Source organism: Ictidomys tridecemlineatus, chromosome 11, assembly GCF_052094955.1.
Source record: "Ictidomys tridecemlineatus isolate mIctTri1 chromosome 11, mIctTri1.hap1, whole genome shotgun sequence".
Classification (NCBI taxonomy): Eukaryota; Metazoa; Chordata; class Mammalia; order Rodentia; family Sciuridae; genus Ictidomys; species Ictidomys tridecemlineatus.
In genome coordinates, this window is record NC_135487.1 from 23,357,520 (window position 1) to 23,385,047 (window position 27,528).

Consider the following 27,528-nt stretch of genomic DNA (forward strand, 5'->3'; position numbering starts at 1 on the left):
CTTTTATTTTACTGAGTATAGTTAAACTGCAAGCCTTCCTCCCCAGTGTGAACAGGTTTCTGGTTGTGCCCAGCTAAGATGAGGTTCACACATCAGGTTCTTGACCGTTGTCACATCAGAGCCTCTGCTTTCCTCTCCTGGGGCCCAGGACATTCCCCAGTCCCTTGAGGCATAGCTGGAGGAGGTCCTACAAGGGAGATGGAGTTCCAGGAGGACTCCTCATGTCCACCCAAGTTCACGTTCCTGAGGTGCATAATCCTTCCTTGATCCCGAGAAGACCAGGGACGTGCGTCCCACTCCACACTCCTGCGGGCAAAGTGCTCAGCCCTGCTCATGACAGCACCACCTCTCCCTGAAAAGGACCCCATTTTCTTCTCACTTCCTCCAGAACTTTCCTTCACTTACTGTCCGCTCTCTCCCACATTGTCACATCTCGGTCCCCTTGCTCTCTCTGCTCTCAGCCTGCACACAATCTTATTTCCAATATATCAACAACCTGACATCTTACAAGCTTTCTCTCCATCTGCCTCCCTCGCATGCTATTGTCCAAATATGTCCAAAGGGCTATCTATACTCATGGCCTCTGATGCTCACCTCCCACCAGCCTGCTCCCTGTCCAGAGCTATCTGTTGCTAACCCCAGAGCTCCATTCTGAAGGTCCTCCTGCCAAGGCCAAAACCAACAGTCTCTTTCAGTCCTCTTCTATCAAACACATCCTAGTTGCAAATGTCCTGTTTCTGCGTCATTCTCTCTTCCTATCTCTCCAACCACTCTTTCTGTTTCTTACACCTATAAGCATGGTTCCCGGATCCATTCTAAATCTTCTTATTCTCTTCATTCTTTCAAAAAAATGTTATCCATTTCTTAGGCTACTATTCCTATCCATGTGCTAAAGAGATAATGCCCAACTCTTTCTCTTGAACCCAGATGTATTCAGAGTTTCCACCCAGTGTATCCAAATGCTATTGGATGAACCACAGATACTTCAGGTAGACCATATTCATTTCCCTTTTGGCCTTGCAAAGCCTGTTTTTCCTTTTGTATTCCCTTTTAAACTCTCCCATTAGTCCAAGCTAGAAGTACTGAGTCATCATTCATTTATTCAATGACTAAATACATACTGAATGCCTACCGTATGTCAGGCATTGTATTGGTCCTTTGAGATACAAAGTCCTCCCTCAACCCCTACATCCAATCAGACACCAAGTTGCATTCCGTCTCCTCAATCTCTCTCATCTGTTTCTTGCTCCATGCCTGGAAAACCTTGGTGGATGCCCCTATTTTTTCTCCTTGGGTAGCTGGTCTTGCTCCCCTCCTTCCCCAGTATCCTCCTCTAGTTCCCTCCAGTGCTGCCAGAGTAATCTTCTGAAAACTTGAGACTCTCCCATTATCGCTCAGTTAGAAGAGAGGAAGAGGGCATGGCTCTGGTGCTTTCTAGCTCATTCCAGTGCTCCTAATTCCAGTTCTTCCATCTTCTCTGAGACCTTGTTCTATCCAACAGCATAGCATGGCTACTTAAGTGACTGAGCTCTGGAGCCAGAAAGAGTTGGTTTCAATCTGGCTTTACCAATTCCTGGCTGAGAGCTATGGCTGTTTCCTGACCTTTGACCTCTCCATGATCCAGTTTCCTCATCTCTCAAGTTTGTCTATTAAAAGCAAATTCATTGTGCTATTAAGAGAATGAAATAAAATCATTTACACAGAGGGCTTAGCTCAGTAGTTGGCACAGGGTAGACATTATTCAATAAAAGCTATTACTGTTGTTAACAACAGTCTAACACTTCCAGCCTTAAAAATGTCGGTTTCAAAATAAGACCCAAACATCTTTGTCAGGCAGGCAGGCTCCTGTGATCTGGATCCTGCTGACCCTCCGTCTTTACCTTGATGCCAGCATGTTGAACTATTTTCAGTTCTAAGACACTGTTCCAAACCTCAGGGTCTTTGCCCACACATACACTTTGAGACACTGATTTCCAAGCCCATTGATCCTTCAGGACTGTGCTCAAATGTCACCACCTTTCTGAAAGCTTCCCTGACCTGCCCGTTAGTGGCTCCTTCCTGGTTTTCCCCTAGTACTCTGGATACACTGCCATCAGAACTTGCTTGAATTCTATTTTTTATGTACAAGCCATCTTCAGTCCTCTATGTGAGATCCTCAGAGGCGGAAGTTGTGCCTGTATTCAGTGAATGAATGAATGAATGCTCATCTCTTAAAACATACTGCCAACTGTTCTTTTCTAGCTGAAAGAGATACCTGGGGTGGGGGTGGCAGGACATGCCCATGTCTTGCATGTGGACCTGTGCCATCACAGGGTTAGGAACTGCTCCTGCTTCCCCCATTGTATGAAGGAAGGCTTCTCTGACCCCTTAGTCTTAGTTTCTACAAACTCCTAGTTGCATTGTGGCCTGTTGCTCCCCACCTGGTGCCAGGATAGGATGGGGCTCCCTCAGCACTTCCTGAAGACCACCAAGGACCCTTGGAATGCTGGGAACACTCTTTGCATCTAAGGGAGTATCCTTGAAAGGGATGGGCTTCAGAAGCCCAGGATGATGTGATGTCTCCGGGAATGTCTGAGAGTGACCAGCAAGGCCACTGACCTCCACACACTGGCCTAGTAGAGGCCTAATGGGAATGAATCAAATAATTTCTTAGGAAATTCCCAGGTCTTGCCTAGAATTCCCCCAGATCTCATCAATATCAAACAAAGATAAGTGTCTTTGACAATGCCCAAGGAAGAGCTCTCTGGTCAACAATCCAATAACCTCATGGTAGAAAGTCCTTCTTTTGGTCTTGCCTCCACTCTCACCCGGTGTGGCTGAAGCATCCTTCCCCCAGACTAGGTTCACCATGAAATGGTTTAAGAAGACGTGAGTCCTTTGTAAAATGCTGTGCAGAGGAGATCTGCTTCCAGGGTTTCAGTACTGTGGCCTCAGGCATTTGAACCAAAGGATTTTGAAGTGTTAGGTAAAATTTAGAAAGAGAAAAAACATCTTTTTACAAGTTAGTGTTATGGTTTGAATAGTACGCTCCCAAAATTGAGATGCCGAAGCCCAAGTTCCCCACCTGACTGCATTTGGAGATGAGGCCTTTGGGGAGGAAGTTGAGGTTAAATGAGGTCAGAGGGGCCAAGTCCTAATGAGAGAGGATTGATATCCTGTGCAGGGAGGAGGAGAAGGCAGAGGGCTGTCTCCACCAGCGCATGGAGGAAAGGCCATGTGAGGACATGGGAGGAGGCGGCCTCAGCAGAAACCAAATCTACCAGTGCCTCGATCCTGACTTCCAGCCTCCAGAAATGGGAGAAAATGAATGTAGTTTAAGTGACTGCCCAGCTGGGGTGTCCAGTTACAGCAGTCTGAGCAGACTCACCTCAGGAGGAATTCTGGGAGCCCACCACACAGGGAGGGTAGGGACCCAAGGTGGAACTTGGAGCATGAGGTCGGCTTTGGCCTTGAGTGCATGATAAAAAGCTGGTGAATTCATCTATCAAAATGAATTCTACTGTCATGTACAACTAAAAAGAACCAATCAATAAAAAAGGAGAGTGAAATTTTAAAAATAAAAATCTGATGAAGCACAACTTTGGTTTTCTTGGATTCATGGAGAAGAAGGGACAGGAGCCAAAGGCCAGGGCCTTCAGGGTACAGATTCTATTAGGACACACCTGCATAGGACAGGGCAGGGGGTGGGGGGCAAACTAGAAACAAGCCTGTCTGCCTACTCTCACGTCCCTACCACTCTCTGGGTAGACCTGGAGGCTCCTTCTCCGTTGACAGGGAGAGGAGAGAAAACAGAAAACTTCTGCTGAGAATCCATTACTGCCCCTGGTTGGCAGCCTCTATGTTACTTGGGGGGTTTAAAACCCTCATGCTGAGAACTTGGTCTGCAGGGGTTTCTGTCTAGTGATGACCTCAGCACCAGGCAGAAGAAAATGCAGACCTCCTCTGCAAGAAACCACCTTCTATTCAGGTCACAAAGGATTTCCAAAGAGCTAGTTGATGATTCTAGTCACACAGTTACCCAATAAAATTACCCAATAAAAAAGGAAACAGGGTTCTGGAAGAACCATGAAAGGGGAAAAGAGACCACAGAATCGAACTTGCAAAGATCTCAGATATTAGAATTAACACACATAGGATATAAAATAAACAGGTTTAACATATTTAAAGAAGAAGGATCCATACATATTGGTAAGAATTGAAAGACTGTAAAATATGATTTTCTTATTTTAAATGTTGAATTTTTTTGATTATATAGATCTATTTTTTAATTATATATTTCTACCATTGTCATATAATAAAAAGATTTTTTCAAGAAATTAAAAAAAGAGAACATTTGAAAAAAACAAACAACCAAATAGGATTTCAAAAAATGAAAATTCTAATATTTTTAAATTAAACTAAATCTCAAGTGGGTGAATTTAACAGAGGTTAGATACAGTAGATCAAAGAATAAGTAAATGGAATGAGAGGGAGAAAGTATGAGAGAAGTTAATAAATAAAAACATATAGAGTGAGAAAGATGCATTTATCTTGTCAGACTTCTGGAAGAAGAAAACATAAAGGAGAAACAACAGTTGGGAAGTTGATGGCTAAATATTTTCCTGAGCTGATAAAAGACATAAGCTATAGATTCAAGAAGCTTAATGAATTGAAGCAGGATGCTGAAAACTTATACTCCAACAAATTGGAAAACCTAGAGGAAATGAATATATTTCTAGACAGATAAGAATCTGCCAAAATTGAATCAAGAGGATGTAGGAAACCTAAACAGCCTCATCATTAGCAACGAGATAGAAGCAGTAATAAAAAGCTTTCCAACAAAGAAAAGCCAAGGACTAGATGGATTCCCAGCTGAAGTCTATCAGACCTTTAAAGAAGAATTAACACTAAGGTTCCTCAAAATTATTCCATGAAATAGAAAGGGATGGAACACTTCCAAATTCATTCTATGAATTCAGGCAGGGTGAGTACAAAATACTCACACATAGACATGACAGTGAAACTGCAAAACACGAAAGACAAGAAACACATCATAAAAGCAGCCAGAGAGATGTCAAACAAAGGAACAACAATCAATGGAAAGCAGCAACGGAAGCTCGAAGGCACTGGGACAATATCTCCATGTGCAAGAGCACGTGACAGTCTCCTGAAAATCAAATGTACATGGAGGGCCCGTGTTCTTTCAAGAAGAGAGGGTAAGAGGCATTGGAAATTCAAAGAACTGAAAAAGTTCACTATGAACAGAAAAAATGAATTCTAAAGCAGGCACCTTGAGCAGAAAGTAATTCCAAAGGGAAGGACTGATATGCAAAAAAGAATGGTGAATGAAGAAGTGGTAATATTTCTAGGGTGTTTAAGGGTAACTCTTAAAGAACAGAAACAATTCTATAATTTAAATGGTCTCAATTCTCTAGTTAAATTATTAGACTAGACTTTTAAAAATCCAGTTATATGAAAAACATATAAAGCCTAAGTAAGCAGAGGTTGACAGTAAGAAAATGGAAAAGATTTATTAGACAAAGATGGAAAGAAAGCATATCTAAGAGCTGAGGGTGGGGAAAGCTTTAAGGTCAAGGGCATCACTACAAATAAAGAGTTATTACATTGTTATGTTAAAACTGTTCAATTCTCCAGGAAGATAATTCTTAACTTGTATGCTTTAATGATACAGTTTTGAAATTATGTAGCAAAAAATCGACAAATTCAAAGAATCACAGATAAATCCACTATGGGAAGATTTAAATTTTCCTTCTTTTGCAGTGGATTGATCAAGAAAACAAACAAAAATATCAACAAGACTATAAAAGACATAAACATTATTAACATTCTTGATGTAATGGACATGTTAGAAGACAAAAACTGTCATTTAATTTTTCAAGTACACATAGAATAAATGTGAAAAAAATCATTTCTCATTCTGAAAGCACATCTTAACAAATTTCAGATGATTCAAAAACAGACAAGTTTCTCTAAACACAAGTTTTATAAATAGTAACAAAAAGCTAGAAAAACCTTGTTTGGAAATTAAGAAATACTTCTCAATGATTGAAAGATGACACAATAATAGAAATTGGAAAATACTCAGAACTAAACTATTATAGAATTACAGGCATTGAAAATTTTGTAGGAAGGTAACCAAACTTGGTTTGGGAAGGGAATTTATAGCCTTAGATACTTAAATAAGAGTGAAAAACATAATGACTTATGCATCAAAATTAAAATGCTAGATAAAGAACAACAGAATACAATTGAAGGAAGGAAATAATCAAGAGCAGAAATTGATAAAATAGAAAATAAATATATTAAAAGGAGTATTGATAAAATCAAATTTGGTTCTTTGAAAAAACTAACAAAGATAAAACTTCCAGGAATATTGATTTAAGAAATAAGAAAAATGGGAATGAAAAAGGAAACAGAAACACAATAACAGGGATCAGAAATATAATGAGATGGACACACAATTTTATAGCCAATAAATTTGAAATATTAAATATAAAATTAATATTTAAAATGGCCTCAAGAAACAAACACACAGATGACCTAAATAATTCCTTAGTAATTATATCAATCAAATATATAGTCTAAAATCTTCCAACGAAGAAAACATCAGGCCCAGAAAGTTTTCTGAATAATCCTGCCAAACTTTCAAGGCAACAATCATATCAATTTTCCACTAATAGCCCAAGGGACAGAAAGAGAAGAAATATTTTCCATGCCATTTTATGGAACTCATATTATTTTGGTACAATGGTAAGGTGAAAATAAACAAAGAAAACCCTACCAATCTCACAAACAAAAACAAATTATTAGATAAAATGTTAGCAAATTAAATATTGTCACCTACACAAATGCCAGTACGAAATGACCAAGTTAGGTTTATTCTAGGTCTGTCAGGTTGGTTTAACAGAAAAGCCGACCAGTGTAATTCCTTACACTAGGAGAATAAGAAAGAAAAATCAACGATTGTGTCAATAGATCCAGAAAAATAGCTTGATAAAATTTAACATCCTTTCTCAATAACAGTTTTCTCTGAGCAAACTAGGATTAGAAAGGAATTTCCCCAATTCCAAAAGGAGTATCTGGAAATTAAAAACAAACTTCAGCAAACATCTTATCTAATGGTAGAGAAATAAAAAAAATTCTATTTAACATCAAACAATGACAAAATTGCCCACCATCATCACAATGATTCATTATTATATGGAAGGTTCTAGTCAGATCGATGAGGCAAGAAAAATAATAATTAAAAAAGGGCAGAAGGACTCAAAGGGAAGAAATAATGTCATTGTTCTCTGGAGATGATGACCATTTATGTAGAAAACCCCCAAGAATACATCCAGATAAATGATTACAACAAGTTACTCTATATAAAAATCAAAGTACAAAAATCAATTGCATTTCTAATACCAACAAGAAACAGGTAGAAAATGCAATTTAAAAGGTATAACTTTTAATATAGTTAGGAGTATCTATACTAACAAACAGAAGACAATTAGGAGTTAATGTGTTAAAAAATGTACAATATCTATGATGGAAAAAAAAAAAAAGAAAAGCACACAAGTTTATTGAAAAGCCGTTAAAGAAACCCTAAGCAAACAGATATACTATACTCAGGTACTAGAAGACTCAGTATCGAAAGACAGCAATTCTTCTCCCGTTGGTCTGCAGTTTTGATATAATTAAAAGAAAGATTCACCCAGGTTGTTGTGGACCTTGGTAAGATGTAAAAATTTATAAAAGAAAGTAGAAGACCCAGGGAAAAAAAAGGTAAACGGGAAATAAACATATGAAAAGATGCATACAGAAGTGATAAACTACACACAAAATAGATGGATTTTGAGTGAAGTTGGTTAGCACACAGTACATACAACGTGATCATGTTTATATGGATCAAATGCTGGCATACAAAACAATCCATTTAGGGACATTCACTTAAGTGCTAAGTATGAAAAAAAAAGCAAAGGAATAATCAACACATGGGTGAGGCAGTGCTTACCTCCAAGGGAGCAGGGAAGGTGCTGGGATTGGTGACAGCCAGGAGTCACTAAGGTGACTGTGACTCCCCCCCCCCTTAAGCTGGGAGATGGCTATGCAGGCATTTGTTGTGAGATATTATTTATATCTTGTTTATATTTTATGAATGATTTTATTTATTCAATACGTAGTTAAAAAAAAATGAACAAAAAAGTTTAAAGGAATTGTTTGCAGAGAAGTTCCACCACCAGGCTCTGTGTTTGAAATCCCTCATAGACCAACTGTCCCTGACTTGGCGCTGCCCACAGGACCCCCCACCCACCCCCACCCCAAGAGCCTTACCTTGGCGGGGTTGAGGGCTGTGATGATCCACACGCAGTGCGCGTTGTTGTCATATTGAATGGGGAAATTGGGGGAGGTGATGATGCCTGAGGGGCCTCGAAGGTGGGCATCACACATGCGGGCTGCAGAGAGGAGACGGGAGACAGGCCTCTTCAGTTTAGACTAGGTCTAGTCCCCCTTCCCGCCTCCCACTTCCAGCCCAGAAGAGACCCAATCTCTATAGTCCCACTCCAGAAATAACCTGCTTCCTGCATCCTTCCCTGATAGCTCTCAGCAGGTTCAACAGGGGATCATAGTCTCTGGAGCACTTGTAGGGGCGGGCAGGCCCCACAAGCCCTGCCCTGCTGCTCTGCAGGCAAAGATGCATTTCCAAGGCAGGTTAAGTTCCCTGAAGCTCCTGCCCACATCCTGGACTCCACTGAGATCAAGCAGCTCATCTTCAGCAGGAGGGTGCAGACGTGTTGCCCTGAGCTGGTTGGGTGAGGGCATCTATGGACCTGCCTCTGTTCTCCTGGCTGTTTCCCTATTTTCATTCGAGTTCTCCAAATAGTTAGTGTTACTTTGGACCCAAGTCTGTTTACCTAGGAGTCTGACCTCATGCCAGGTCCTATCAGCCCTCAATCCCTCCATCTACAAAACTGCAGTCCTCCTGAACTAGAATCTCAGGATGTCCTTGTCAAGGCCACTCCACTAGGTCTCAGAAGGCCTGTGCCCAAGGACCCTGCCAAGGTCCCCGACTCAGCTCAGTGCTGGGCACCAGAGTGACTTCAGTGCCAACCAAGTAGTTTCCAAATCCTTCCCCATACTCAGCCCAGGCCCGAAACACGCTTTTGCCAGGAAGTGTAAAGATTCAAGGTGAATTAGAAGAAGTGCTCTCCTCAAGTAGATATAAAGTGTTATCAATCACAGCTTAATCTAATTAAGCTCTTTAAAATAGCTTCTAAACTAATTAGATTAAGTAGTGATTGATCACAGTTAAGGTACGACATTGTATCTAGGTGTTTGCTTTCTTTAAAAACATGCGCCCGAGTCCCGGCCACTTCATTCTTCAACGTTAGCGTGCAGCTATTTTAATAAAGGGCTCTAGGAACCTGCTTTGTCGCTGCCCACATGGCAATTTATCCTAATTGTGGGCAAAGTGCCTAACAGGAAAGAAAGAGTGAGCAAACTCAACAGGCCTAAGTATATAAAATGAAAGTGGTGTCAAACCTGGTTTCCACTGACGAGCCCAAATGTCCTGGAGCTCCTCTCCACGCTGGGACAGGGCCATGATAAACCTTTCCCGGGAAACCCTTCCCAGGGTCTGGGAGCAGGTTGCATGGCTCCCAGACGTAATGAATCTCTTCCCGTCTCATGTACTCATTCACTCCAACATTTATTAAGTGCTTATTACGGTCCAGCCAGAACATGGGGAGAGAAAAATGCCCGACACCATTTCTCCTCTCTAAAGGGCCAGAGAAAATGTGGGAAGCGGGCATGGGAACGTTTACGATAGAGCAGCAAGCAAGAGCTGCAACAGGCTTGTCTGCAAGGGAATTGCTCCCTCCTCCCTGTAGCTGAGTCCCTCTGCAAGCCCCTCCTTCCAGCGGCTCAACCTGTCCTGCACCTGGGGGATCCCCTGCTCCCCTGGGAGGAGCTCAGATATTGACTGAATTGAGTTTTGACCCACACCCCCTCCCCAGTTTCCCTCACGGGTCTCTGATTTCTCCTTTAATCACGTGCTGAGAAACTTAGATGCACAGATGGTACTTGATGTCCCCGGACCCCAGGGCAGGGTGGCATGGTGGAGAAGAGGTGAGCCTTTGGGGCTTACCAATGTCCCCTCCCGGGTCTAAGTCCCTTTGCTGGTTGGTTAAGCCTGGGTAAATTAGAAAACCTTTCTGATTTTGCTTCATCTGTGAGTGATAACAACTCATGGAGAGGAGGCGAAGATGAAATTATATGAGATGATGGACGTGAAGGCTCCGCCCAGAGCCAGGGACATTGTTAGTATTCAACAATGGGGACCCAGGATTACCAGATCAATGCCATGTTTATCCCTTTCTCTATGCCTAAGATTTCTCTCAAGGCTAAGGAGCTTTTTTTTCCTGCCTCTCCTGAAGTTTCTTTATATAGGCTTTTTCCTTTGACTGCACTTGAGAATGACAGCATCATTAAACCAGTTAGAATAAGATAATGAAAACCCAAACCACGATCCCATCCCATGGCTGCAGAGAGGACCTGCGGATTCAGAACTCCAGCCCTGCAGAGAATCCTTACAAATCTCCACCAGCACCATCTTCCACCTCTTCTGGAAAATCAGATCTGGTTGCCAAAACCCTCAGCTTCAGACTCAATTTATCCTGCACTTGTTTCCAAGAATTAGATGCTGTTTGCAGTCTGTTGAAATATGTTGGAGGTAATTAGAGAGAACAGGTCAAAAAGGCATTTCCCACTTTAAGGGCTTGGAGGGGCTTAATTAAAATATTACAATCTGCAGTTAGCACGAGGCACCTTAAAATAGGCTCTGAATAGAGCTTTAGCTACTTTTTTCCCTTCACTGTTCGGGCAGACAGTCTTCCCCCTGAGCAGCCAGCTCCTGAGATCCCACCAGCGGTGGAAAAGCTCCTTACTGGGTCCCAGATGGGCTGGCAAAATGGTAGGTACTCAGACAATGTCTGAATCAATGAGTGAACGTCTCTTTGTGTTTCTCTGTTTGCCTTTTCCTATTGAAGCCTCCTCTGAGTAGCTTTCAGGAGAGAATTCTGGGCTCTGCATCCCTCCCCCTCTTCCTCTGGTCATCACTGTGCCATATAGTGGGAGAGACCACTGCACCTGCAGCCAGCACTGGCACTGGAGAAGGGAACTGCTTGGTCCCAGAGGCATAGGAGTCCTTCTACCTCCTAGATTTCCTCCCCATCATGTTCCTCCTGGCACCGTCTGCCTTCCCTTGCTTCTCCTACCACTGATCTTCCTCCTGCCTTGTCCACTATCCCCTGGAACCATCTCCCCACCACCCCCAAGGTGGACAAACCCCTTGGGGGTGTTGTGGCTGCACCATTCTTCAGAACCTCCTGCCCCAAATCGGGCCCTGACTGCATCCCACCCCTCTCCCTGGGCCACTGTTTCCTCTGCAGCCCTCTGGCTGGAGGTAGCGTCCCTCCCACCTACTAAGCTGCTGGCGGTTCATTTTGGAAATGATTGCTAAGCCCCAGAGTTCACTTTGACCCATCAAGACCTCCGCTATGTTGACACCAATGTCTTCCCTCTGCTCACCAGCCCCCTCCTTCTGCGTGCACCCAGCTTATACCCCATGATCCCCCATTATGGTCATTTCCTTGTCACCCTCCTAAGTCCCTTGCCCTCTTCCCTTTCATCAGTTGCCTGGAAGCCATTGGTTGGGAGGAGCCTCTCTGCCTGCATTCTCTATACCTGCCCCTACATGGTTGAGATTTGCTGGGAAAAAAAAAATCACAAAAGAAAGAAGATTGATGTCATTATAAATTCATGATTTCCCATTGCAAAGAAAACTAGGTCTCGCCCAGCAGTCCTGCCATTTAGCTCTTGAGCTCACTTCCATCCTGCTCAAAGACCCTTTCATGCCTCTGACAGGCCCCTGGGCCTCTCCCCTTCCTCTCCCCTCCCTTTCTCTGGGCTGGTGGTCTTGTCTCCTCCCCTTTGAAGGAAACAGAAGCATTTAGCAGGCATATCCTTGCTCCCACTCCTGAAGTGTGCAGTTCTGTCTCTTGATGTGTTCATTTTCTTTCTTCTCCTGTCCTAACAGAGGGGTGGTCCTTTCTTATAGAGGACATCCATTTTCATGACATCTCCGGTCATACCAGGGCCCCACTGCCCGGGCCATCAGGTAAGTTTCACTTTCAGCGCTTCAACTCAACCGCCCATCCCTTCCTCCATTGTCTAAGCTCCCGGCAATGACTTTGGTCTCTATGCACCTGTTGTCCTGGATCCTGGGCCGCTCTAGCCTTCTTGCCCCCACCTTTCTCCCCTTCTCTTGACCCCCTCTGACTGCCCAGTCTGACCTCAATACCACTCACCAATGCCTTTAGTTCCCTCTGCACTCTCCCGTGTGTTTGGGGGAAATGCCTGCTTGTGTCAATTCTACCATCCACTTTTCTATTCCTGATTCCAGAGGCCACAGGAGCCTCTAGGAGAACTGTGGCATTACCCCAAATTCATGGTTTGCCACCATAATTAAAGCTCCAAATCACTCTTCTCCCTTCTCCCTTTGGTTTCCTGGCTAATTCTCTGCAAAGACAACTTCAAACATTCCCCAGCTGCTCAAGCCAGATACCCATATGGTCACTTTTCAGCTGTTATTATGCTTGACCTCTCTGGGGTCTGTTGATCCCACGGACCCTTCTTTGGCTTCAAGGATGCCTCTTTGGTTTTCTCCTGTCTCTTTGACTCTCCCTCCTTGAGTTCCTGCTCCATTAACTCCTTCAAAGAAGTTGCCTAAATCTGGGTGATGGGTATATGGGAGTTTCTTTGCACCTTAAATGAAACTTTTCTATAAGTTTACAGTTATATTAAAATAAAAAGTTACCCCCAGTGTGGGGAGGTGGAGGTGGAAGGGCGTTATTCTGTATGGTCCAACCAACACTCTGAAGGATGGGCAGGAACAATTTTCAAGTGGAAGAAGCCTAGAGCCTCTGGAGTCTGGGTTTGAAACTCAGATCAACTGATGATTGGCTTTGTGCCCTTGGGTAAGTTGCTGACCAGCTAAATGTGAAATATGGTTATTGCTACTTCCTCATAAAGAAATTATGAAAAATTCCTAGTGCCAGGCTTTTGACAAGTATAAATAGCTTAATAAATGGGAGCTTTGTCATTAGCACATATAGGTAAGGGATTCAGGGACATTCTTAGGGCTGGAGCATTGGGACATGCAAGAGAGAGGGAACAGAAGAGGAGAGGAGAGAAAAGAGCAGAGAAGAGAGAAGAAAGAGGAAACTAGAACTCTGAAAACCAACAGTGTTCAAGGGGAGGCTCAGGAGGCTGATCCAGCGAAGGCCACCAGGAAGGAAGAGCAGACCTGTCATATCAATGGCATTGGATTCGGCCTGGCCTGCGTACTATTTCCCACATTTCACCCATTTTACGGGTGAGTGAAACAATTCTGGGCATGTCAGTGATTTCCCTTATGCTGTATGGTTTGTCAGTAATGAAGCTGGAACTTGAACTTTGGTCTCTGAAGTCCCAAGACTGGTATTCTATCCACCAAAAAGGATGTATTTTGAACAAATGTGCACACACACACACACACACACACAGATTTAGCCACAAAGAAAAAATAATATATGGTTTTCCGTTAATGATTGATTTTATGAATCAGTATTTACAGGTGAATCAGTATCTCGTCTGGGGCTGTTTCATCCACACTGACTTGTGGTCGAGAGAAACCAGGTCTTAGGGGCTGGGGTATGGCTCAGTGGCAGAGCACTTGCCTAGTATGCTGTGTTTGAACCCCAGCACTTGGGGGGAAAAAAAGAAAGAAAGAAACCAGGTTTCTGTGTTGTTAATTTGATCCTGTTCTTTATATCAGTGGTTTACAAACAGTGTTTCCCAGAGCCCCAGGGTTGGACACTGCTGAGAGTGGCCAGGGAAGAGCCCCTCCAAAGTTCCCACCCTATTTCAATCAGAGAAACTCTAGCTGTATCTGTTTTGCTTGTTGCAAAGTTTATTTTGAAGTATTTGGCCCCCCCATGAAAGCCCTGTGCCTCACTACTCTGCCTCTATCTGGGGCTGCCCGGAATTAGTTTACCGGTTCTCTGTGTTGCCCTCAATCTCCTTTGCATGATCAAAGATTTCTGGGAGTCAAAAATTAGAAGTTTATTTCTTCTGATGGGGGGGAAAGAAAAGAAAGGACTGTGAATACCTAATTTCAAATTCCAAAATGAGGGCACAGTTCCATATTGTTCATTCATTTCAATCTCTGATTCATCCAGGTGGCCCTCAAACATTTATTGAGAACCTATTATTTGCCAGGCCCTGTGTTTTAGTAGAATTAATTGTGTGGAAAAAAATGAATATTTAAAACCAAATCATATTTTAAATGCATTAGAGGGAAAATAATACCACTATGTATGGCGGCCAATGCTTTTTAGAATATGATCTTTTGGTAACCTGCTTCTCAGCAGAGCTTCTTATAATTGAAAGATTATTGTCCTTTTTATTCTTAAAGTGGGCTTCACCAAAACTCTTCTAAAAATCATAATTAAAGTAGCAATTCCAATTAATAAAAAAAAACCAAAGTGGTTTTAAAAGAAAACCTTAAAGACTTCCAAAATAAAGAGACCTTAGAATTTAATATTCATTTCAGCCCTTGGCCTGAGCTGGCAGGGAAGCCCAGGACAGATCAGTCAAGCACAAAGTGAGGAGCCTTGGCCTTCTCTCTGTCTCCCTCACAATGGCCCATGGAAGAGGAGCAGAAGAGGGAGAAGAAGCAAGGGGTGAGCCTGAGCCCCCTGACCCCCCTGGCAGTTGGGGCTTGCCACTTTCTGCAATGTAACTTTTTTAAACCTCAGAATTGGTAGACAGGGGAGGTTTTCTTTTCTGCATTCACAAGCAAGGGCCCTGTGGTTAAAAAGGACAAACTCGCCCAGGGCCAGCCAGATAATAGGCGGCAGAGTTGTAATCTAGATCAAAGTCCCTGTGACTTCCAAACCATGTGGTTGCATTAAGATTGAACAAGACAGCGGCTCTTGAAAACATGCACAGCTGCTCGTGGCTGAGGTTTGCTCTGGGACTTGAGGAAGCTGTATACCAACAATGACCAGAAGGTGCACGAGCCAGAGTGTGCAGCACGTTGGCACCGCTTCTCAAAGAGCATTGTCAAGACCACTGCCTCATCTCATTCCCCAAGTAATGCCCTCAAGAAATGTTCGAATGTCACTGACATTTTGCAGGGTGAAAAAAAAAGATTTAGAGAGGTGAAGAAACTGTCTCAAGGACACCAAGTAAAAAAGCGATGAGAGTTGGATTCGAACCACGGCTCCCACCACCTCTGTTTCACAGCAGCAGGGGACAGAATGAGATTACAGATGTGACAAAGGTTAGCCCAACGCTTGGTGAAAGCATAGCAGAGAATTCAGCCCGCTGGGTCCAAATCACTGGAGATGGCTTGGATGAGCCACATTTTTGGAGAAAAAGATGAGCATGTGTTACCCCACCAGGAACTTCCTCACCACCAGCCTTTCTCCACCCTTGGCATGTTCGTGTAAACAGCCATCATTAAGAACAAAGTTCCTCCCAGGGAAAGGTCTTGATGAGACATCAGATCCCAGCACTGCCTGAAGGCACTCTGGTTCTGGCTTCTCGAAAGGGATTTTGGAAGAACAGATTGGCCATGCATCCCATGGTCCTCAGACAGGATCATTCTCTGCCTCTCCACATAGCTGGTGCCCTGGCTGTGCAGTTGGAGGGATGTGCTCTGCAGTTACGTGCTCATCCCATCACTCATTCAACATGTGCTATGAAGCACCTACTGGGTGCCAGGCCCTATCGGAAGTGATGCATGAAGCAGAAGTCCTTGTCCCACAGAGCTCATGCTCTAGCATGAGGGTATTAATTTCCTCTAGCACCTGCCAATTCATCAAGGATTTACAAAACTACAAACCATTTGCTCTTCACACAAAACACAAGCGCTAGGACGGTATAATTAGCCATGCTTATAGGTGAAAAAATAGGGCCCGGACAGGGCTCAGTGGTAGAGCATGTGCCTGGCATGTGCGAGGCCCTGGGCTTGATCCCCAGCACCACTAAACTAAAACAAACAAACAATGGCCCACAGGAAATAAGTAATTGCCCAGTTAGTTGGCCCATTAAGTCCCAAGTCATACACAGTACATTTGTTGATTAATTTAAGTTTTTATATGTGTTCCACATCTGGGATGATGGAACAGAATAGGTTAGAGTTATACTAAATTTTTTGGTTGTTATTTGATTTTTCAAAATAATAGTTATGTATACCTTTGAAATAATATATCTGAAAGTCATGGAAAGCAGAACACATAATAAACCAGGGATCGTGGCCATCTCAGAAGAGTGAAAAAGAATAAACTTAAGACTTATTTAAAGATTTTCATGGCCCTCTTCGAGATTTCTTATCATCACATTAAAAAAAAAAGAAAGGGTTTAGATGGTGGAATGTGATGGACCTCATTATCCAAAGTACATGTATGAAGACATGAATTGGTGTCAACATACTTTATATACAACTAGAGATATGAAAAATTGTGCTGTATATGTGTAATAAGAATTGTAATGCATTCTGCTGTCATTATTTTTAAAAAAATTTAAAAAAAAACAGAAAGGGACTGATGTTCAGCTGCAACCTTGCCTCTTCCTTGGTGTAAGAAGGATCTGCTTTCTCTCCTGGACCTCTCTTACTCTATGTGAATTTCATGCTGATGCTTATGTCTAGAGAGAGTCAAAGAATCCAGGTCAGATTAGGTCAGAAGGATCCAGGATGTATTCAGCAGACAAAAGACCTTCTCTCCCAAAGGGGCACCGAAATGAGCCCCTGTTGACTTTTTAAGGCCATCTAAGAGCCCAGTGCTCAGGAGCCCCCTTTGAGGGCATCCTGGGGAATAAGGTCAGGGGCTTCCTTACCAAAGCAGCAGTGTGGTCCTGCTCCAATAAAGACCTCCACTCAGGTCTGATGTTTTAAGATTACTTGTGTGGGGGGGAAGGGTGCCAGGCCAGGTTATCTTTGGTTTGAGTGATACCTGGACATGTGGGTGGCAGTGCCCTCTAGAACGAGATGCCCAGGTATGGGGCTAGAGGAAGCCCAGAGAGAAGCCTTTGGATCCAATGGTCCATTCCATTTAAGTAGAGCTAAAAACATCATTTCAGATGTTCTAGGTCCACCATGTGGGTAAACAAACAAGGTCACAGGAACAGAGGGCTCTAGTGTGTATGTGTTACAATGGAGGACTCCAGGGGACAGGATAAGGGCTGATGTCCTTCCCTAGCTAGTTGTGGTTGTGATGTCTTAGTGCAGTGAGCTAGCAATCTGCTACATAAGTGCATCCCTCCTTCAAAGGTAATGTCCTCTGTTTGTCCCCATCCTAGTAGGCCTTGATACAGAGAGGCTGCCGGATAAATATGGTCATTGGCAAATCAACGCAGGACTGAAAGCCCCAAGAGCAGAAGGATGAGAGCCTGGGTCTCAGGAGCTGGAAGCTGGGCCTCGTCCTCCCATCCCAGCCCCTCTTTCTGGGTGGCCTCCCTTCCCCAGGGCGCCCTCACCTCGGCAGACGGGCCTGTGGTCGCTCCAGGCCGCAAACATGTCGCTCACTTTCATACAGGTGATCCGCTTGGACCCTTGCAGGTCATAGCCCTCATTGCAGGTGAACTGGACGCTGGATCCTAACCTGGGAGACAAGGTGTGTCCGTGAGCTCAGTGCCTGGGCCTGCCAAGCCCCGCCCCCAAGTCCTTCCTGTCAATCAAGTTCCCCAAGCAACTTCTGGCCCCAAGCTCCTTCTCCTTCTGGCCTTTAATTTCTGCTCTACTGTTTATTACTTAAAATCTCCAATGGAAGTAATATCCGCTCTTCATCTTTTTTTGGATCATTAAATGGTTTTAGGATTGAGTTAAAAGCTGACTTTGTGAGCAAAACAGCAATCCTCTGAGATAAGTACGAATTAGGGCAGCAAAGAGTAGGGGGAGATACCATACACTGTAATGGAAATGGAGCACTATGGGAACATAACTTGATAGTTTGAAATTTTGCAAAATGCACTATCTCGGGGACCTGGGGTCTCCTAGATGATTGCTGGTATGAATTGCTGCTGGCTTATCATTCCTGAGAATGGTGGTCTTTTGTACCCTGGCTACATAGGCTTTCTGGACAGCATTGACTATTGACAACCTCCACTGGCCATAAGACGTGGCTTCTACAGACTGGACCAGGAGAGAAGGTCAAAGGCCATGGCTTTTTCTCCCACAAGTGCCAGTTCCCTCATCCATGCCTTCCTCTTCTTTCCACCTCCAGGAAGGCCAGGCCTCATCTCCCCCCAACCAGGCCACCCCACCCTTCTTGCAATCAGAAAGTTCCCCAGTGGATCTTACCTGAAATCCGAGCCTAGTCTTTTGCCCCTTTCAGGTATGCCAGGGTCTGGACACATATTATGTCCTTGGGACACACCAACCTGAGTTACTACAAGGCAAAAAAACAGTACATACAAAGTGGACAGTCACAGAAAGGCACCATCTGGGGCAGTGTCTCAGGGTGGGGGGTGAAGGCAGAGACAGAATGAAGCCCTGCTCTGTGGGGCCCTGTCTGGTGGCTGGGGTCTCTTGGGCTGGGCTTTCCTGAGTGAGTAAAGTAGGGATCTGCTTTTGACAAATTCCTTTGCAAGAAAAATCCAAGTGAAATTTACCAAGAGTCTGTGGGCTCCATGATACACTCCCTCCACCAACAACCACCTGATTCCCTCATCCCACACCAGTGGCCAGAGGTGGACCGTTCATAGCCCCTGATGACCTCCCCACCCTGTGCTCCAAGGGGTGGAGACTCTAGATGAGATGAGCCCCCCCACCTCAGCCCCCAATGGAGAAATGACTCAAAGGAAGTTAAATAAAAGGTGGATGCATGATCAGAAATAGTAAAGAATGTAAGAGAAAGCTGAAGTTTGAAGTTCAAAGCAGGGACTTGAGCTCAAATATTGATATTTCTTCTGCAAACCTCTTCCCATCAGCCATTTGTCAAGCCAGAGTAAGTGGTAACCAAAGAATTCCCCCAACCCTGCCCAATGCCACCGGCCAACCCCACCAAGTAGAGATGGGATGTGTGGTTCCAGCAGGTAGTGTAATAACCCTGACACTTGCCAACACCAGACTCCTATTTACAGAAACCATGTGCACAGTTTTCTCCACTAGAGTAGACGCTTGGTCCTGGGGCGGCACGTACAAACACGGTGCAGAGAGTGAGTCATTGTCAGTCCCTGCCTGACCATTGTTCTTGGATGTGCTCACTGATGAGGGTAGAAGCACTCACAACTCTGGATTCCTGGCTTTGAGGATGGCCAGGAGTTGCCTGGCCAGAGGAGTTTCACTCAAGGACTCACCCATCCCACAATCCCAACAGCAACCTCTGCACGAGAAGTTGTAGGGCATCTGGAGCATCAGAACCTGAGTTTGCCCATGTCCCGCCGCTTCCATTCAACATCCCATAATGTGAGCAATGAGCTCTATAACCCACTCATTCATTCCTGCACATGAGCACACAACAAGCAATCATTGAGCATCCAATGTGTACAAGGCCTTCTTTTAGATACTATAGGAGATGCCAAGTGTAGTCAGATATGATTACTATCCTCAAGATGCTTCCAGTTGCGTAAAGATATGGAACATGGAAATGAACTATAGAACCGCACTGGGGAGGGGATGAGCATGCTGCTACAGGGATGTTCAGAGGGAGGACCAGTGTCATGTTGCTGGGAGAAGTTCGAAAGGCTGCCTGGAGGAGAAGGTATTTAACATGGACCTTCTGGAGAGGTAGGATTTGAACACAGAGTGACAAGGCAGACAGACAGATATGGTATTATGGTTTGGATCTGAGTAGTCCCCTAGACAGCTCATGTGTGAGACAATGTAGCAATGTTCAGACGTGAAACGATTAGATTATGATGGCTATAATCTAATCAGAGGATGAAGTTACAATTGATGGATTAATAATCTGAATGGACCACGCTGGGTGGTAACTGGAGGCAGGAGAGGCGTGGCTGGAGGAAGTGGGTCACTGGGGGTGATATATCTCGCCCCTGGATCCTCATTCTCTTTCTGCTTCCTGGATGCTCTGAGTTGAGCAGCTCTCCTTCACCAGACCCTTCCACCATGATGTTCTGCCTTATCTTGGGCCCAAAGCAATCAAGCCTTCCAACCATGGACTGGACCTCTGAAACCATGAGCTGGAATAAACTTTTCCTCCTCTAAATTGTTCTTGTTAGGTATTTTGGTCACAGCAATGAAGAGCTAACTGACACACAGGAGAAAGGTGGAAACAACTGGGGGTTGCTCCGTGTGGCCAGACAAGGGGGTGTGTGAAGGGTGATAAGGAAAGTTGAAGATGAGATTTCAGAGGTCAGAATTTTAAGAGGTTTGAGTCTGATCTCAAATACTACGGGGAGCTCCTGAAGAGTTGTGAGTGGGAGAAGGGACGGTGAAACCTGGATTACTCTCATTGTGAGATGAGTTAGGAAGTTTGGTGATTACTCAAGGACAACAAGAACCTGACAATGGGGACAGGCAATGAGACAATGGGAAAGGACATGGCAAGGAAAGGATCACCAGAGCTTGTGGAGGACTAAGACAGGAGAGGGAGCAGGGTTTCCTGGGCCCGGGGTGCTGTGAGAATGTGGTAGTTGATGGAGGCCGTGGCGGGGGTGGGGGGTCCCAGTTTAGATTCACTGGCTCTGAAACTCATTTCTAAAGGTAGAGGCCTAACAAAGACCCTGTTCAAACATCCAGGTGGCCGAGCACGTGGATCTGAGGATTGAGGCAGACTGCATGCTTAGTCAGACACCACACACCTACAGCGTGTGACAACAAGTGCAAGGCCTTCTGGGTAGTCTCCTTTCTCCAACCCCCACACCGCCAGGCTAAGGACAGTTCCTCCCCAGGATGCTTCTCCCCTAAACATGCCCCCTACCTTGCCAAGCTTCTACCTCCAGAGCTTTTACATCCTAAACAAAGCCACCATTCCTACCAGCCCAGAAACTCTTGGGCTGGGACATGAAGATGTCAGTGTCATCCTCAAAGGTACAGCAAGCTCCTGCTTCCTGGGAGCCTTGGTGTTTAGCAAGTGATGGAAAGAAGAAGACCCCAGAGGGGAGGGGAACCATGGACCCTCTCTCCAGAGGAGGTGCAGAAGACAGTCCTGAACTATACTTAGTTTTCCTGTTGGTAGGTTGGCCACTCATACAGCCCCAGTGACCAGTCCCCACCACAGCTAAGTACCCCTTAGGTCTTGCCTACTTGACCTGCCACAGGCCACACCCAGCACAGAGGCCCTGCCACCCACCACAGGGAAGCCACACAGAGCACTCTCAGCACAGTGACACTGTTCAGAGGTTCCCACGCCTTCTCTTCCCTCTAATTCACCACTGACACCACCCAGGAAGCAGAGTTGAAGACTTATGGGTGACAGTAGAGCTGGACCATGGCCAAGGCCACCTGCCCAGCCATAGCTCCTGACCACAGAGCAGACCCCGCTACTCCCCTTCAGTCAGCCAGCCCCAGGGGAGGTTCAGGCGCCATCCAGGAAGTTTCCAACCCAGCCGTGATGCAGCTGACACCAGGAGGACCCAGCAGGGGACAGCAGTCCCAGGAGGACCTTCACGCCTCCCCAGGAAACAAGCAAACATTCATCTCAGTGAACTGGTTACTAACTCATCATGGAGGCAAGAGGCATTGCCCTTTTCATTGCTTCCTGCCAGTCTCCGCTGTCCATTTAAACCCAGTGGCTGGTGTTGACCATGTTGATTTACTATTGGCTACTAAGGGACAGGATGGAGTGTGAGTCTTCCCCTGCTCCAAGAAGGCCCCTTAGTGAGGACAAGCTGTGACATGATCAAAAGGCAATGACTTCTACCCGACTGAAGGGAGACACTGACAGATGGGTGGCCAGGAGCAATGATGGCCGGGGCTTTGGGGTACTCATAGATTGCCTGGTCAAAGCAATCGGCAAGGTCCACTGCTCCCCTCAAGTGGAGGACCTCTTCCCAGGGAACTGGGGCAGAACCCAAAGGGCCAGATACCTACAGACATTTGGCTTCTGGCCTCTGAGCAGCCTGGTCACATCCATACTTTTCTGAGGAAATCTTGGAATGAAGATTATTAATCCCTTGTTGATGGAAAGATACTCATATATTTAGAGGGTTTGCATTATTTCATTAGAATAGGGTTTTTGTCATATTTCAGAGGGAGCTTTGGGCATGAAAAGCACATGGACCTGCTCCAGAAAACCACCTCCAAGAGCACACAGGCAGCTTCTCAGCTAGTTCATGGACCCCTGAAGTCCAAGGTCAGGAAGGTCCACATTAGATCCAACAGTATCCTTCAGAGGAAGGCTAGGAAGGGCTTTGTATCCCTTTTTCTACAGATGTAGAAGCTGAGACATGAGTGTCCCGGGTGGCATGGCCACCTGAGGACACCATTGGGATGAGCATTTGGTCCTTATGCAGGCCATTTCCCTAAGTTTGTCCTGGAGCCACACCAGGGCAAAGTCAGAAATTGAACATGCCTTCCCCAGCTCATATGGTCTCCTATGGCTACAGACAGAAAGGACCTGTGAGGGTTAAGGTCACGGCTCCAGCCTTCTCTTCAGATTCTCAGCCTGGCCCAGGGATCTCTGCCCCTTCCCCATTTAAGCAGAGCAACAGGGCCTCCCGATGGCCCTGTTATCCAGTCCCCTCAGGATGGGGCCACCAGAGATGCTAGATGCCAGCTGTGCCATCTCCATTCCCAGGGCTTGAAAATCCAGATACGTCCCTATACCAAGGCTCAGGCCCATCGGGACCAGGCCCCAACTGTCCCTGCCTTCGACCTTCTCCGGGCCACTCCCCCAGCACAGAGCTGGGAATTCCATGGCAGCCCCATCTCTCCATAACAGGCCCTTCTGGCAGCACACAGAAGTGACATGGAAGGAGGGCGATAGGGAGGGCAGAGAGCCAGGCAGGCACCATTAGAGAAGCAGGGAGGGGGGAGTGGAGACGGGAGGGGAAAGATGGGGGAGAGTGGGAAGGCAGAGGAGAGAGTGGAGGGAAGGGGAGGAAAGAGAAGCAGAAGGACAGGAAGGGGGAGGAAGGGGAGGGAAACCAGGGGTCAGTCATTCGGGGGACCAGGGCAGGCTCCCTGCACTTGCCTCCAGAAGGCAAATGGAAGATTTCTGGAAAAGCCTTCTGGGGGCCCAGAATCCTCCCCGCCCTTTGTTCTCGTTCAAAAGGACCTCGGCACAGAGCCCATCAGGTGTTTCCCAGGGTGACCTTCCAAATGCCCCCACCCCCAGCCCTGGAGCCCTTTTAATCTTCCAAACACAGTGGCAGAAACTTGTTCTCGGAGATGTGATCCCCGCTGTGAGCCCCAGCCCTTCACCATCATCCTCAGAGGCAGGATGGCTCCCCGACCCCATCCTCTGGCTGTCCCACCAGGCCCCTTGGAGGAGGTCCCTAGGCATGTCCCTTCCTCCGCTCTCAATCTGGCTTTGGGAGCTCGCGCTGGGGCTCAGTAGCCCCCAGATCCCAACCCAAGGTTATCGACTCCTAGAAGAGGAGCCAGAAGAGGACCGTCTTAGCAGGTGGAAGTGATTCAAAAGGAAAAATAAAGAGAGAAATGTAGTAGTAATGACTCCCTGGACTGCGGTTCAGATGGGAAGTGAGGGGGGAAGGGGAAAGGGGAGGGCAGGAGGAGGAGGAGAAGGCAGAGGACAGGCCCCCGGGCCTCCCACTGGCCACCGGGTCAGTGTGTCCATGTGCAGAGCCCAGGATGGAGGGAAGCAGGGGTGAAGGGAAGCCATCCAGCATCATCTGGTGTCCCCACAGTCACAGCATCAGCAGATCTGACCCACGCAAGAGGCCCGGCGGGGGGCGAGTGGACACTTACATACAGATGTCTTCCGGCTGCTGTCCTTGCTGGGCATCAGCTTCACACCTCGGGACTTCAATTCGATTTGCTTCTTGACTGGAGAGGAGAGAAGAGAAAAGACAGCTTGAGTTGTCTGTGGCCAGGGATGGGCTTCCTCTAGAATGACCCGTTTTCTGGTCTGGAGTATTCTATAGAAGTGACTTTTAAGCAGGAGCTCCTCTGGAGGGGGACATATTGAGGACAGCAGGGACTCAGACATGGAGGAGGAGATGCTAAGAAGGCCCACCCTCTGGGGGTAGCAGGAAAGGTGCCCTCCCACTTGGTAGGCTCTGGGACTCCCTGGTGGCCCTTACAGGTAACTGATATGTCACCACCGGATCTACTGAGTTCAGTCTGCTCCTGGTGAACTAGGTGTGAGCATCCAACTGAGAAGCCTCACAACCTGCTGAGGTTTGAATCTGTAATGTCCCCAAGGACCCTTTGTTGAGGGCTCTGTCCCCAGCCTGTAGCACTGCTGGGAGGTGGTTGGACCTTTTGGATGTGAGACCTAATGGAAGGACATTAGGTCACTGAGGGTGGGCCTTTGAAGGGGATTTGGGGACCCTGCCTCTTCCAATCTTTTTGTTTCCGTGGCTGCCATAAGGTGAGCAGCTTCCTCTGCCACATGTTCCCGCCAGGATGTACTGTGTCACCACAGGCCCCAAAGCAATGGGGCCCATCGGTCATGAACTGAAACCTTTGAAATCCTTTGAGCCAGAGTCAAACTTCCCTCTTCTGAAACTGATTCACCTTGGGACTGCGTCACAGGAGTGGGAAGCCGCCCAGTTGCCACTCCCCTCTGCCCTTGGCTCCTCTGCAGGTTCTGCCCTGCTCAGTTTCTGAGCCAGCCCTGGCAGAGGATGGTAGATGGAGTTACGACTCCAAGCTGCCATCCCTCCTTGTGACCACACTCGGTGATGTGATTCTGTCGTCCCTCCTGTTACTGAGGTGGAATACATTTTTCCCACCCCCTGACTTTGGACTTGACCATTGGAATTTTGGAGGCCTTGACCTGCCAAAGGCTTAGGAAGCAGATTGATTTTGCCCTTTTGCATCTCTGTCACCATTGTGGGAAGACAGGACTAGTCCTTGGAGGATGAGAGACACATGGGGCAGAGCCAGCTGGCCTAGGTGGGTCTGGCCCACATTAGCTGACCTCTTGCGGGCAGGGTAAGCTCAGTTCTGAGAGTTACTGAGGGATAGGGCTTGGCTCCGGTGGGTACCAAATGCATTAAATATGGCTTTGACCCTGTGATTCAGTCAAGACCACAGCTCATCTGGACTGTGCCACACATGGCAGCAGAGCCAGCTCTCCACAGTCCCTGAGGCCACTCCTCTGTACCCATCAAGCTCCTTTGGCTGGGCTATCCCTGTTTCCCAAGGAATTCTCCTGGCCTCAGAGGGCTTCGCCCCTTCTCTGGCTATATGCCCAATCCCAGATCCCCTCCAGCTGGCCCAACAGGTGGGTACAGCCGTGCTAACACCGACACCCAGCCATGGTGAAAGAACTGGGACCAGCTACCTCTTATGTGCCAGGCCTGGGTGCCCTACAAGTTCTTTATTTAAATCTGCTTCCTTGGCTCCCCTCCACACCCACACACAATCCCTCAGCACATTCTTCCAAACACATCACCAATGTAACCACTGCCCATAGCCTTCTGCCTACCTCCCTCTGATACTGCTCGCCTTGTAGCCCCATGCTCCCACTTTCCACCCTGGCCTCCTTAGAGTCTACCCTCAGCACAAGAGCCTGAGGGATCCAGTTAACACATAAACCAGCCCACACCCCATCTCTGCCTGGAGCTCTTCAGCAGTGACCCTTCTCTCCTAGAGTGAAAGCCAACATCTTTAAAATGGCCCGTGAGGACCAATGTGCTTTCCTTGTGACCTCTCTGGCCTTTCCTTGACCTCGATCACTCTTCCTCAGCCTCATAAGCCTCCTAGATGTTCCCACAATGCTCCTGGCATATTGCCTCAGCCTGCCAGTCCTCTGGAATGCTTCTGCCCGCGTATTTGAATGACCTGCTGGCTTTTCCCTGAAGAAATCGTGCAAAACCCACTTCCTCCTCGAGGCTCTCCCTGACCACTCCATTAAGTTGACACCTCCAACTCCCACACCCCCTTCCCCCTCCCTACTTAGTCTCCCCAACTTTCTAACATACTCTATTATGTACTGGGTCATTTTTTTGTCACCCACATTTGCAAAGTAAGCTCCACAAAGTCCAGAACTTTGACCCACGGCTGTCTCCTCAGTGCCTAGAAGAGCACCTGGTGCAGACACGGTGGGGCCTCAATAATCAGTTCATTTGGTCCTTTTTAAAAATCTTTGACCTGCAATTATTGTATCTACTTGATAGAAAACAAAATTAGGGTCCACAGTGGTTTGGGTGACAGGCTGTAGGACATACAAGCAGGAAGCAGCTGTGCCTTAGGCTGAATTCCAGCTACTTTTCTGTGACCTGTCCCTGGAGCAATTCCAGGGGCACCCTTTTGACCTTCCCAGCATCTGCTCCTCCCCAGCTCAGGCCCTGAACACTCAGGTGCTCACAGTAGACTTGAAGAAACACACGCCCATCTTGAAACCAAAGCCCACAGCAATCAGGGAGAACCCCCATTCTGGCTAAAGAAAAAAATTTGCCAAGGGTTTGTTCTCCTGGTAAGTCACTGTCTAAGCTGAATGCCTGATAAAATTCAGTTACTACCAGAGTCCTAGCCTCCCGGCGTGCATTCAAACCTCTTTTATAAATGTGCATTGCTCTCTGTGTGTAGCCAGCAAGAAAATTTCCAATGAACACTAACGTGGACCCATTATCAAACAGAGGGCATAAGTAGGGAAACATACATTATTCAAACCTGGATAATACTGTGTGACAGGGGAAGCATCCCTGATTCAACCATCTCCAGGGGCACTGGAGGAGCCCAGCCCCACGAGAATAGTTCAAGTTCTTGGCCCTGGGGACCCCTTGGGGGGTGGCGGGACAGGAATGGGGCAGGGTCTCTGTGACTCATGTAGCCCATATGAGGTCAGTCTGCAAAGACGGCTCAGGAACTCCTGACCAAGAAGTAGGGACAGAGTCAGTTTTCATTGTGTCCTGTCTTCCATTCTAGGATCCAGTGGAGGGAGGGGGGTGTGCCACAGATGCCATTCCCAGTGGCACTGGCTGCTCAGGATTTCCTGGTGGCTGTTGATGGGGACTGTGAGATGTGGTAGGCAGGAGAGGAGGTGTTGCCAACAGGGAGCCCCTCTTCCTCTCTACTCAAAGTTGTACTGAGGAAACGCTTCCTGTCCTAATCCCCTCTAGAGGCCCAGGATAGAATCCTGATTTCTGTGTGATTCTGTTCCCTGATCCCTCCCCGGGAAGGCCTGACAGTCTGCCGGCTTGGTGCCTAATACTCATTGGGTTGCTTTTAGTAGGGGATGATATCATCACGCCTCCCAGGCTGGAACTAAATTCTGTTTTTCTTCTTTCACTTCCTGATACTTACTATGGGATGGAGCTTGTCAAGGTGATGAGAATTAAATAAGGAACCTGAAAAGCTACTGGGGGCCTCTAATTTACATATAAACTTTGTGACTGATTTTTCCT

At 46.5% G+C, this 27,528-nt stretch overlaps 1 protein-coding gene across 6 annotated transcripts in view; it reads right to left on the bottom strand.

The window, feature by feature from the left end:
* The window catches only part of Csmd2 (CUB and Sushi multiple domains 2), a 542,274-nt gene that overhangs the window by 246,280 nt on the left and 268,466 nt on the right, over positions 1-27,528 (bottom strand). For 5 of the 6 annotated variants that reach the window (XM_078025879.1, XM_078025878.1, XM_078025877.1 and 2 more), the window contains exons 7-10: positions 23,921-23,998; positions 18,389-18,476; positions 17,566-17,690; positions 8,317-8,438 (exon numbers count right to left, since the gene is read on the bottom strand). In XM_078025879.1, the coding sequence (XP_077882005.1) occupies positions 8,317-8,438; positions 17,566-17,690; positions 18,389-18,476; positions 23,921-23,998 (413 nt within the window). The remainder of the gene's footprint in view (positions 1-8,316; positions 8,439-17,565; positions 17,691-18,388; positions 18,477-23,920; positions 23,999-27,528) is intronic. The other variant, XM_078025880.1, reaches the window with a different exon arrangement.